This window comes from Amia ocellicauda, chromosome 8 (assembly GCF_036373705.1).
Source record: "Amia ocellicauda isolate fAmiCal2 chromosome 8, fAmiCal2.hap1, whole genome shotgun sequence".
In the NCBI taxonomy this organism is placed as follows: Eukaryota; Metazoa; Chordata; class Actinopteri; order Amiiformes; family Amiidae; genus Amia; species Amia ocellicauda.
The window spans coordinates 18,219,625-18,232,967 of record NC_089857.1 but is presented as its reverse complement, the minus strand read 5'-3'; the positions used below and the strand labels follow the sequence as shown (position 1 = coordinate 18,232,967).

At 36.6% G+C, this 13,343-nt stretch overlaps 1 protein-coding gene across 2 annotated transcripts in view; it reads left to right on the top strand.

Moving 5' to 3' along the window:
* The window catches only part of stpg2 (sperm-tail PG-rich repeat containing 2), a 74,839-nt gene that overhangs the window by 44,701 nt on the left and 16,795 nt on the right, over nucleotides 1-13,343 (top strand). For both annotated transcript variants that reach the window (XM_066712243.1, XM_066712242.1), the window contains 2 exons: nucleotides 5,004-5,169; nucleotides 8,676-8,791. In XM_066712243.1, the coding sequence (XP_066568340.1) occupies nucleotides 5,004-5,169; nucleotides 8,676-8,791 (282 nt within the window). The remainder of the gene's footprint in view (nucleotides 1-5,003; nucleotides 5,170-8,675; nucleotides 8,792-13,343) is intronic.

Below are 13,343 nucleotides of genomic sequence, written 5' to 3'. Positions count from 1 at the left end.
TTATATATAATTCCTAACTGTTGAATAATAACTATCATTAGAGTTGGGAGAAACTGTATTTCAAGTTAATACATTGCATCTGTTTGTCAGTGCTATTACAGATGCTAAAGAGAAATATCAGATTTCTTCTTCTTTGTGTCAGGTTTCAAATTACTGAATCTGTCAGAAATATGTCGAGCACATAAGCAGGGAATGTCATTCTAATGACAAGAAATATTACACAAGAAATCATTACCGGAGTATGATTGTAATTGGTTGCATTCTGACTTTTCAATCTCTGACACTTTAAGTAGAGACCACAGCTCGTCACATGTAATTGTGCATCAATGACAGTAGGAATCTGAGATTTATAAATGAAGATGCTGCCAGTATCTAAAATGTAATGACATATGAAGAAATTACAGGTTAGCCTTTCCCTTTTTGTAATTGTCTCATTACATGATTTCCATCAACTGCCTGCTCTATCTCTAAAATTTGAATACCATTTAAAATGTGGTCCAGGACATACCTATACACTTATAAATAAACTGGCATTTAATGAAAACTGACAGCCTGAGAATACAAATATATTTTACCCATTGTAATATGGTAATGCTTTATCATAACTATATTCAACATTAATTGTTGTTGCATTGTATCAATTGGAAATATGTGACAATGTAACTAGGAAAGTGGATAGCAGGATCATAGCTAATTATGTCTCATTATGCTAATTTCTGTTCAAGAGTCATGTACGTCCTGTCTTGTGACACCAATGCCATACTATTTCTAGTCAATATATCTGTATTTGCGATAGTATGCCATGGTAAGAGGTATACTGAATTCAAAATACTGGAAGAATGGTTCCTTTACTCTTAACACCAGAATTCTGTTTAATAAATGTGTTCCACTGTCCTATTGAGATATTCACCGATCAGCCATAACATTATGAACACTGACGGGTGAAGTGAATGACACTGATAATCTCGTTATCATGGCACCATGCCCATGTGGTCCGATCCAACAGACGAGCTACTGTAGCTCAAATTGCTGAAAAAGTGAATGCTGGTTCTGATAGAAAGGTGTCAGAACACACAGTGCATCGCAGTTTGTTGCGTATGGGGCTGCGTAGCCGCAGACCAGTCAGGGTGCCCATGCTGACCCCTGTCCACTGCCGAAAGCGCCTACAATGGGCACGTGAGCATCAGAACTGGACCACGGAGCAATGGAAGAAGGTGGCCTGGTCTGATGAATCATGAGTTCACGGTGTCGACTTGGCCTCCAAATTCCCCACATCTCAATCCAATCGAGCATGTGTGGGATGTGCTGGACAAGCAAGTCCGATTCATGGAGGCCCCACCTCGCAACTTACAGGACTTAAAGGATCTGCTGCTAACATCTTGGTGCCAGATATCACAGCACACCTTCAGAGGTCTATGTTATGGCTGATTGGTGTATATATATATATATATATTTCACGCCTGCCAAAGTGTGTATATAGGCTATATATATATATATATATATATATATATATTTAGTTATTCTTTGTTTCTGTGCTTGAAAGAGTTAAGTCATTTCGGAAGTCTGTACATCTCACTTTATTGACTCAATCACAACATGACTGAAGAAAATTCAGCCCCATTATGCGATTTGTGTGGACAGCTCTTCATTCTTATCATTTCCATCCATCCGTGGACGGCTCTGAGGTACTAAAGCTCATTTTTTATACAGTATGGTGTATTTATCTTCTGATTGAGTGGTGTTTGGGGTCTGGTATTTTGAGCTGTTCTAGTTGTGTTTTTTCATCAACATTTTCACCTGTTACAGTGACTGTCTTGATACAATCTTCAGTGGCGGTTCTAGACCATTGCAGCATGGGGGGCCTGGCTGGGGCCAGTTGTAATATTTGGCACGCCATCAATTTCTCCTCAGTGCTGGAGTAGGGGGGTGTTTTATCCGTGGTGCTAGTGGGGGGGGTGCTGACCGTGTTTTGTCCGTGGTGCTATAAGGGGGGGGGTGGGTGGCTGGGGGCTGCTGACAGTGTTTTGTCCTTGGTTCTGGGGGGGGCCACAGGGGGCCAAGCTTGCTGTCATGGGGACACTGGCCCCCCCTCAGAATCGCCCCTGACAATCTTTTCATTATTTCCTCCTTTTTCTGATGTGAAGAAAGTTTTTGATGCATAGGTTTAGTCTGCATGCAAGACTTCACACTGTGTTGGGATACATCCCCTTCTTGTAATTGATCTATTTTGAATCTTGTACTTTTTTCTGCTGATCATGAGAAAAATATACTAGCAAGTATGGCCTTCACAATGGAAAATCCAAGTAAAAAAGGTGGTCAAACTTCATGTATTTACTTTTAAATTAGTTCTTTTTTTTTAAATCACTCACTCTGGTATGAAAAGCTACGCAACCCCTAAAGGGACATTATGAAACAAAAGTTATATACATGTCTTCTTGTGCACACATGAAACTTATTTTATGAGAATACCGGGAACATCTTTTTATTTTCTGAATCCATGTGGCGTGTACAGGAAATAAATAGTGCACAAGGTAGTTTCACGTATGCACAAGAAGACATTTATATACACTACTGGTCAAAAGTTTTAGAACACCCTCATTTTTCCAGTTTTTATTGAAATTTAAGCAAAAATTTTAAAATACCAAAAACTGAAAAATAATGTACATTTCAGTGTTATATACTGTGTTACTACACCCTCTTAAGCATTATTTGGCAGTGTTATGCGCAGCTCCTGTTACACTGTATTCCTACAATTGGCACTTCTTTTGAAAGCTTATTCTCTTGGCTACCAGTGCGTTTCATTCTCAAACAAATCCAATTTACAGTTTCGCAGAGGTTTTACAGAGTCGCCTGCTGTCATTAAAACCCCCGGGGGTAAACGTGAGAAGCACACGGATTTGGTGCCCTTTTTATGGGTACCAGAGGGGTTTGTCAGCTTAAGGGATTACATTTTGAACGATTCCATGATTTATTTTTTATCTCTTATTGTTTATTTGTTTTATGCTTAAATTTTTTGAGTACATTGAGACATTAAATTTCGTACATTTCAATAAAAACTAGAAAAATTGAGGTGTTCTAAAACTTTTGACCAGTAGTGTGTGTGTGTATATATATATATATATATTTTTTTTTTGGTATTTCTTTAGGTGTGCCATAAAAAGCTGATTAGAGACAAGCAAACAAGACAAGAGAAACAAAAAATACATTTTCACAGATTCTAACTCACCATCACCGCAGTCAAGTAGAATCCAGTAGAAAGCAGCAAATTACATTATTTTGAACAGATTACCTTCAACGTGGTATATGTCTTTGGCTATTGTAGATCATGCCATTAAATTGAGTAATATTTTAATCCTCGTGTGCCTGACAGTGAATCATGACATCAGTGCTGGGCTCAGGTGAAGCAAGGAGTAGCATGATCTAGTTATCCTCGTTTGACAGTGCTTAGGGTGACAGACGCTGTGAGAGATCATTCTTGTCATCTGCAACTGATCAGAGGTCAAGCTCTTGATGTAATTTGGACACTGATTTTTCTTCTTATTAGATTTAATAACCCCAATGTAATGGGAAAATCTGTGACAGTAAAGCACTCCTTAAAACTGTCAGCTAGACTCCTGCCAGACTTCAGTTTCAGATGTGAGAGAGTGTCTTCACTACCTTTATTACAGGATTGGGTGTGAATGCTGTTCATATGCAAGTTGTTCATATTCAGAGTCTGTTACAGATCTTACTTTTTTGATATTATACCAAAAGAAGTTTGGGGAAAAACATTTTGAATAGTTTTCTCCAGTGTCAGCAATTACACAATGTGAATCATAAAGAAACAAAACAATCTAGAATATTTTCTCTCTGCAGTTTGAGTTTAGTCAACATGGACTCGAAGTATCTGCAAGTGCAGTAGTCTTTGATGTTTCATTCTCTATTACTTTCAGAATTAATCAAAACCCCCTTTGACAATTAAATTTGCAACTGCTGAGTAAATCAGTTACACCTCAAATATATGTGCTTGTTAAAGTACACATTCTGGAAGCTCCTCATGAAAGTTTTAATTTGCAGTGTCCACAGTCAAGTAATTTTTATAGATCTTTTTAAGTAAGCAATAGCCTAAGACCTTGGAAGTGTTAATTTGTGCTAATTAAAGAAATAATAATTAGTTAAAATGGGTAATTATCATTTAGCAGCATAAATTACAACCCTCAAGGACTTGTATTAGCCGCAATTGAAAAAGCCTACAACCAGTTGCAGATGTTTACCTTTTTATAAATGTTCATCAAGGTATATTAAAATGACTGCTATGATTTATTCAATGTATTGATCACTGTACCAGCTTTTCGATACCTGTTGATATTTTCTGTTAAAATATTTTGATTATCTTGCCTTTTAATACAGTAACATTTGTTATGTGGAAGATTGAATTTATAGCGCCATATACAAACACTGTTATCGCCATACTAAGATTACATCTGTGCACCCAAAGTTGAACCCTGTATGAAGTTTAGCATAGCATTTTGAGTTCAAGGGCAGTACAGTTAAACTTAGCCTGATGCTTTATATATGATTATCTCTTACAAGCTGCCCAATCTAGTGTTCCTTGGGCTTATAGTTTCTTATGTAAAATGTACAGCCTAGTTAAAGTTCTTTTTGACTGTAACATATTAAAATAAATATATACTGACCTTGGCTGTTGTTAAATGTTGATATGATATAAGTATTTAAATGACATCCCTTTGAACTATTGCATTTATCATGTCCTGGAAAATGTGGAGTAAAAAAGCTTAAAAAGCATGAAGAACAAGCAATGAATATGTCTGTCAGGCAAAATTGTCGAAATCGTAATCTGAGTGGCACAACCCTGACAACATGTTATTAATAAACATACAATTAATTCAGAAAATGTGAATTTTGACGCAAAGTTGCACCAGGTGTTTGACTTTCTGAAATCCAGATTTTTTCCATTCAGAATCCTTCTCGACATTTTCAATGTTTCACTGTTCATATTTCAGGACACACCTCCTCCAGGCTCCTACAATGTCACAGAATCCTTTGACAGAACATATGGCAAGCGCTATGTCCCGCCTCGCACCGATGGAGCAAAGAGGAGGCAGGGCTCCTTCCTCAGCACAGCTCCCAGGCATTCAGTATTCATCAGATGTGATCCAGACTTCCCAGGTACAGTAAATAAAATATATAATACATGAACAATACTAAACACAACAGAATACAGTGCCATGAGCACTACAGTCTCAACTACATGTCAAGTTGCATACATACAATAAACATGTTATATATTTCTGACTTTTTTGGGTGTAAATATGAATCTCAGAGAAATGTAATCCATCACTCTTGCATGTTTCAATTTGTGTTGCAGGGTTACACAATTTTAAGTGTGGTTTGTCTGGTTTGCTTCCTAAAAAAAGTGGTAGTTTTATGAATGACGTTTTCTCAGTAAAAAATAAGTAGAAATGTGTGTGTATTGCAGTGCTCTTAGGAAAGAAAGGTCACAGCTTCACACCACTGGGGTCAGAGTAAGCAGAGTGAAGGTACACAAGTGTGGTCAAACCAAACCTCCTTTACTATATATAATTGCATGGGGCATTTTGTTTTATGCTTGTCTTGACCTCTGAGGTTAGCCAACACTTTTGCTTTCCCCATTGTTTTGACTGGCATCTCAAGTTGCATCTCTTGTTCAGGGACTAGTCCCTCGAGTTCTGCTTGGGAAAAATAATGTTGGTCAATCTTTTTATTCTTATGGACAAACTGGAAAACAATTCATTGAAGGCCTACCTTTATACCCATTTTGTACAGGGCAAATGTAGATGCCATTTTCATTATCAAGAAAGAAAACAGAAAAAAAACTCAAAACATTTTCAGCAGCCAATTCCCAGGCGCCATCAACTTCACTTATGCACTAGAAAGTTGACACCGTGGTATTACGAGGCATTGATGGCTCGTGCAACACAACTTGGTATGAAAAGATACACCACCTCTGGGAGATCTTCAATTCAGCTCACCCCTCTACATGAAAAGAGGAAAAAAACTTTAATGATGTGACACATCGATACAATCTGCACAGTTTCCAGTACTATTATAAGCTCAAAATCCTCTGATAACAGCTTTGCCTTTTTATGACAATGTGGTCTTTTTTTGGGACTTAATGAACCAAGCCTTAATGAGATAAGTTAGAATCAGATACACAGGCTAATCACAAGTGAGCTTATTTAATGCTAATTAAAAAAAGTAAAAATAAAATAGTATTAAGTGCTTTTGTTCCTTTAATTATAGCTGCCTTAACTAATGTAAACTGACAGTTTAATTGATTTATATATATATATATATATATATACACACACACACATATATATATATATATATGCATGTCTTTGTGGATATGTATTAGCTTTTGACCCATATTTGACATATAAAAGTTCAAGATTTTACTGTTAATTCACAAGAGCTCAAGTCAGTTGGGTATTCAAAGAAGCTATGAAAATTGGGAAATTAAAGCAAAAACTGCCCAAGGGCAAAATATCAATGTAATGGGATTATCATTATTAATCCTATTAATAGCTGCATGTTTCACAAAATTGCTTTCATGTTGTGCCAATAACACGGATGCAGTTTCCATTAGAAGATATTTGAAGAATAAACTATAAGATGTCAATGAATTTAACCGCAGCATTGACGGAGATATGCAATTTGCTGCACAGCTTTTGTTTAATTTAATTATTTAAAAAAATAAATCCAATAGTTCTACATTCGTTGCACCTTTTCAGAAATTACCCAGCAGATGTAAATGTATGGTACAAGTACATATGTCTCAGAAAGCAGTAATTGTATTGCGAAACAAATCTGATATCTTCAGTTAATACACATTCTTCCTGCTTCAGTAGCTACAGTTTTGTTTAGATGTTAAGTCTGGGGTTTGCAGTGGGGTCTCATTTTTATAACCTTTCCAGGGAATACCTGGAAGTACAGGGAGCTTGCAGACCCCACTGGCCCCTGCCCCACAGTTTAAGATCCTCTGGTGTAAGGGGCAGTGGCTGAGAAGGAGCGAACAGCACTATTCTTAAATTGAGAGAGCTCCTTTTACATGGAAACTGTTATTAAAGTCAATGTTGACTGTGTATGCCTGCTCATGCAGTGTTTTTATGATATCTAACCAAGCACAACCAAGAAAAAGAAAGGAATGCAATTTTTTGCAACGGGCAGGGGGGCACAGAAGAAAGTTACTACTGCGGCGTTTTTTCCACTATCTGAAGTCCTTTTACACTACAGTAACACACTCTTATATACTGTATATAGTCACATCACTGTGTTTTAAAGAGTATCAAAACTTACTTTAAGCAATTACTTTCTGTTGCATTTGTATTAGCAGACTCAAAAGACAAAAGACAAAAAACTACAAAATATGGTGCTATGTTTACCAAGGATATACTATATCAACTGCCATTGAGCTTAAAAAATGATATCCCCAAAAATGATGAAGTAAAGAGAAGGGAAGTGTTACTTAACCAATTACTGCCACATGTAAAATACACCTGAATCTTAGGATATATGCCTATTGGCTTTGGATCCTGAAACATTTTGCAGATTTTTAGTATTATCCAATAAAACAAGAGTTTTCATAACTAAGCTGATGCTGATTGCAACCAGGAAAACAGGAGCTCGTTTTGATGGGATGCTTAGCAATTTCCCTTTGGACTTAACCAAATATTAACACAAATAAGCCGCTGTATAAAAATGTTATATTTTAAAATTGATAAATTAATGACTTCTTTGGATAATTTATACCTCCCTTTGCTCCAAAGTCTCCGCTCAAACTTCTAATGAACAGTTTATTTGCATATAAATAGATTTTTTTATTTGCAGAGCATGCACTCAAACATACTTCCAGAATGATTTCTGCATTTTTCATTTGCATTTTTAAATAAGTGTGTTTTTTTCCATCAGTTTCCAGCAATTTTTTGGGGGTAAAGTTGATTAGAATGCATCTAGCGATTCAGCGTTTTTAATACTTTTCGCTAGTGATGGAGACCCTGCAAATTTGTGTCCTCCAGGTAAAGTAAAATTTACAATATGCAGTGGAACTTAAAAAGCAATCTAATTTTTGTACAAGTAAGCACCTTTAAAGTACCGGAGGGTCAAGAAATAGTACTCAATAAAAGCTTGTGGAAATGTTGAATATGAACCCCTGGGCTTCTGTTCTTAATTAGTTTTTGCTATTTTTGATCTGAAAGTGTATTGGCTTTTTTCACAATGTAAATGTCACATTTCCCATTGGAGTTACGGCATAATTAAATTAATCCTTCATTTTGCATTTTGTTTCATCTTATTTATTTATTGCAGTTATTTAATCAGGTAAGACTGATTGAGACAAATGTTTCTGGGCTTTCCTGGTGCATTCCTTGTGTCTGAGAGCTAACTATCACAGAGATTTTAAACCAGTGTATTTCATAATCATGATATTATATTATATACTTTGTGGTAAGAAAACATTTTGTTGCTTCATAGCACCAGCAAATCAGAAAGAAGGTAAATATTGAAGAGGAACACATTCAAAAGTCAACTATCCTCACAAGCTACCTCAACATTTCCAAGTTTTGATCTTTGGTGGCCACAAACACTCAAATTTCAAAGGTTAAATGAAAGAATAAGTGTTTTTCCTTTATTCCAAGCCCCTGGCCATTATAGTCCTGTGGTGATATCGAGTCCGAAGATGGCTTTGTTTGTGTCCAGAGAGGACCGCTTCAAGGACACGAAAGATCTTACTCCGGGTCCAGCAGCCTATGAGGTAATCTTCTTCATTATGTGTAAAAGACAATGGGCCCGATTAAATCAAAACTTTGATCCACCCGTTAATAGCAAACCACAAACCTGTACATCATAGCGGTTACATTTATGATTAGAAGAAAGTGTCATCTTACTGAAAATGAAGCCGCAACTGAGTACAGTTCTGTAGTTTTCTATTAGCGGGTGGGTCAAAGTTTTGATTTAATCAGGGCCAATGTCTCCTTAGAGTAACAAAGAAAAGCATATAAGGCAGTACCAATTTATCATTATTTTCATACATTTACTCCTCCATTAACCACTGTCTTAGGAATTATGTTTAATCAATATTTTCTGGATCAACTGCATTTGTTTCATCTTCTAACTAAGAGTAAATGTTTTCTAAGTAACCTTGGTTACAGATATGGACATGTCTAAATGGTCTTTAGATCAAACAGGGCTACACTACACAGGAGCTCGGGGCTTCAGCTAATGCTGCCTGCTAAGATGCTCTTTGGTATTTTGCACTCTACTTAGTACATTTCCATCCATTTAATTCTAAAAATAGATTTGGAAATCATCTCAATCTAATCAAAAAGGCAAGAAGAAAAGGCAGAATTTGCGTTTGATGACTGAAAACTGAAATGAATGTGACATATTTTAGAAAAACATAATAATACAAATGATGTATATTATATTACAATGTTTTGACATTTGGGAATGCAGGATTACAAACATTTTTGCTCCTCCATTTCTAGCTATTACTTGTGTTATCAACATGCTGTGTAATAAAGCAGATTCTTGCAATGCAGACATTCACAACCACTTGGTTATGTACAAGTAAATAGTTTTTACCTATACAGTCACACATGATGAAAATCAATCCATTATCTACATCCAAAGTATCAGGGCTAAATGGATTCCACAGTTACAAGACATATTTTTCAAGTAATCACTGTGTAAATTACTTTTGATATGGATTAAGTTACTGTTCTAATTTTATTGTTGTATTAGTTAAGACACACTGATCCCGTGGATATAACTGCAGTTGAGTCAGTTCATGTGAAGTTCTCTTTCTTATTTTTAACTCATGGCCTTATGATGTTGCACACACCTTTTTTTTGGGATACCAACTATTTTGAAAACCTTCTGTCATAGAAATTAATTTGTAATGGCTAAAGGTCTTCAAATGTGGTCTTTTATTTCCATAAAACAGGTATAAGTGTTACTTTTTCCCACACAGTAATTATTTGAAATGAATGTTTGGATAGCAGATGACTTGAATGCAAACCCCCAACCACGCAATCACACTTTAAAATGTGCTGCAGTGTGATGGGTTTCTCGCTTATAATGCAGTACATTTCACAGTACTTTTCACAGGATTAGAGACAAGCTTAATTACCGATAATGGTGGCAACAGCCTATTTGAATACAGCATCTCAAGAAGAAGAAGAAGATATGATTTTAAACACTACAGCAATTAAAACTTCTGAACCAAAGAACAGACAGAGAAATGCGTTTTTATTTTTTTCCACACACAGAGAAGCCTCCTACAAAAAAAAATAGTATCATTTAATGTTTCGAGACACTGCATGTTGTGTTTGCGAAGGAAGCTGCTGTGTTCATTAAAAACAGAAGTTATTGCTTGAACTGGTGACATTCAGCAGAAGTATAGGCAAAACATAAAGGAAATAGTACTTGTTCATATGTCTAAATCATTCCTATTATAACATTGATACTTCACATTTTTTTTCTCTTCTCACGGTCCCCTTACTATACTGTCTTTACCAAAAACATTTCCCTGTGTCTATAAGACATTGTGAAGGATTATGAAGAAGTTATCTTTGCGCCATTGTTTTTTTAATTATCTGTGAGACACTTCAGACTTCATAGCACATATTTTATTATACTGTATACGATTCACTTACCCACAACTAACTTACAACATTTTTATGACTATAAAAGAAACACAAATCTCAGAATCTTAGCAGACGTAATTACTTTATACTGTCATGGACCATCGATTAAGAAAATAAAAACGTGAAGAACCAAATATACTATTATTGTGATGGATCCCTATGGATCTGTTTATTAATTTATTTATCCATTCAACGATGGTTAAAAGCAAGAAGATGTACTGTATTCCTTTCGGCTTGGTGACATTTTTAAAATTATAAATGTTTTATTCTACAAGAAGATTCTCCTTAGGTGTATATCAGTGTATCTATAATGATATGTATAAAGAGAATATGGTAGTAAGTCAGGGGAACGCCCTCAAAACAAATGTCAGGGTACCGGATACGTAAGCTTTTAGATCTGGATTATTAAAGTTTGCTCTGAAAAAGAAAGGGGTTTTGTATAGTGACAAGGTGTGCTCTGTGAAATTATCTTGTCTCCGAGAAGCTGTGACAGGCACTAGTACATGGGGATTCGAGTTGAAAAGTACATTGCCTGGGGACACGCTGAAAACGCCGGATAGGAATGATTCACCTTATCAAGTCAGTCCAACCGGTGCTGAACAGACACAGCGATGCCAGATGGAGATAGCTTGGCCTGACCTCTATATCCTCCAGGGCTAAATACCTTGATGACCTCCACTGATAATAGGATCCAAGATGAAAAGACAGTCGCCTGCCATCATTCTCCTTCACGCGTGTGTTTGTTACTACCCTCCGAAGATAAGTTGGCAGTGACCTGCACAGAATTTGGGGCAAGGCCAATGCAATATTGACATTTTCACTCTAGTGTTCACTATGTGCAGACCCTCACAACAACTGTTTTCTTTGTCTTCTGTTGTTGGTTTGTTATTTTTAGAAATATAAGTACAAGATTGCTAATGAGCAGGACAGATACCAATTCAATATGGCCAAAAACATAAATAAAGCCATTGCACTGCTGCTGGTTCTGCATTGGTTTTGCAAACACGAACATTTTGGAAAGTTATTTCTGAAGGTCAAACGATAGAAGCGCGATTTACACTTTTTTTGGCATTATATGTTATACATGACTTGTATAAGTTGTGTTACCCCAGTGCAGACAGTGTCAGATAACTGCTAAATCTTCCAAGATACATTCTGAAAAGGTGTTTTCAAACCTTCACACAGAAGGAAATTTAGAGTCATGTGCTCCTCAGTCCTGTGGCGAAGCTGTAGGCTTTGCAGGCAGTGTAGCCTTGATGTACCGTTCTCACGCATTAAGTGGGAGATGCACAGAAGCATAATTTTAACACTTTCAATCAGAGAAGTGCTCTATGAAGACAGTGAGGGTGCTTATTAGAAGTGCTAAGAAAGTTTTTATATTCATTATATCTATCTACCAATGTAGTTTGCTGGGAAAACTTGTGATTATGTGTACAAACAGCTTAGCTCAAAATTGATTCTTCACACAGTGAACACTCCCCTAGGAAATAAAATCGGCCATTTTCACTTTAATATCACTGGCGTCATCTTGGGAGGGTAGAGCTTTTTCCCAATTAATTTGACCATTTTACGAGTATTTTCAGTTTTTTTTTGTATTTTTTATTGCTGCCTAAGAAAATCTTCGTAGTAATCTAGGCTGGAACACTAATATATATTTATAAGATGAAATTCATCAGCAGGAATGAAACAATTTTACAGGACAAAGACAGTGGAATAAACCCTGCTTCTGTAGTTACAATCACACAGTTGTGCCCAAATCCAATGAAATGAGGTTTGCTTTATGTGGATTATGAGAATCTTGATTACCACAAGTGTCACCCTTTGCGTTTATAAATTAGAATCAAGGAGGCATAGAGGTAAGTTAAGGTGAGTTAAGCAAACAGGGCACACATAATTAGTATGTTACGCTACCACACACAATACTGTCGACGGGACTGTAAATCATATTGTTCTCTGACGTTTTAACATACGGGTAGAGGCAGGGGAATTGTATGTCAATGTCAGTATTAGCAGTCTCCGTCAAGGTGCCTTTCAGGCGGTAGGGAATGAAAGAAAGGTAACATTGTTTCTATCTGATCTTGTGTCAGAAAGCGCTCATGGCAGGGGATCGCGGGAGACAGAGTGTGGTGGGAGCTGGCTACACCTTTGTTGTCCAGCAGCAAGATGGATGTGCCCATCGTCGCGGCTCCCCTGCCTCTCTTTAGTCATTAGCACGTTGCAGTCGTAATTGATGACATGACACAGCTCGTCCTAGGAAGTTTTCCTTTCTCGCTCCCGCTTGTGTGCTTTTTAAATACAATACGGTAATGTGTCGGCTGCTTTGTCTTCCTGCTGCAATTTGTCCCTTCGGCGATGATAGGAGATTACAAGAAAGTAACTTTTTAAGGCAAAGATTTCGACTCACTCTATGCTGCAATCCTTTCTGGGGGGGATTGGGCAAGACTGAGACGATTTCATCATCACTTGGTTACCTACTGAAACTTGCCATTTAGAATAGTAAATGTTACAGGGTATTTTTCAAATTAGTGAGCCTAATTTGATATTTCAGAGTTTCATGTTACGCGTCTAGAGTGCTATTTTCATGTTAATAGCTTCATTCTGTTTCATATAATTTGTTTCATGTGAACATTTGCTTTTTTGTGGGATTAACACAGGTTA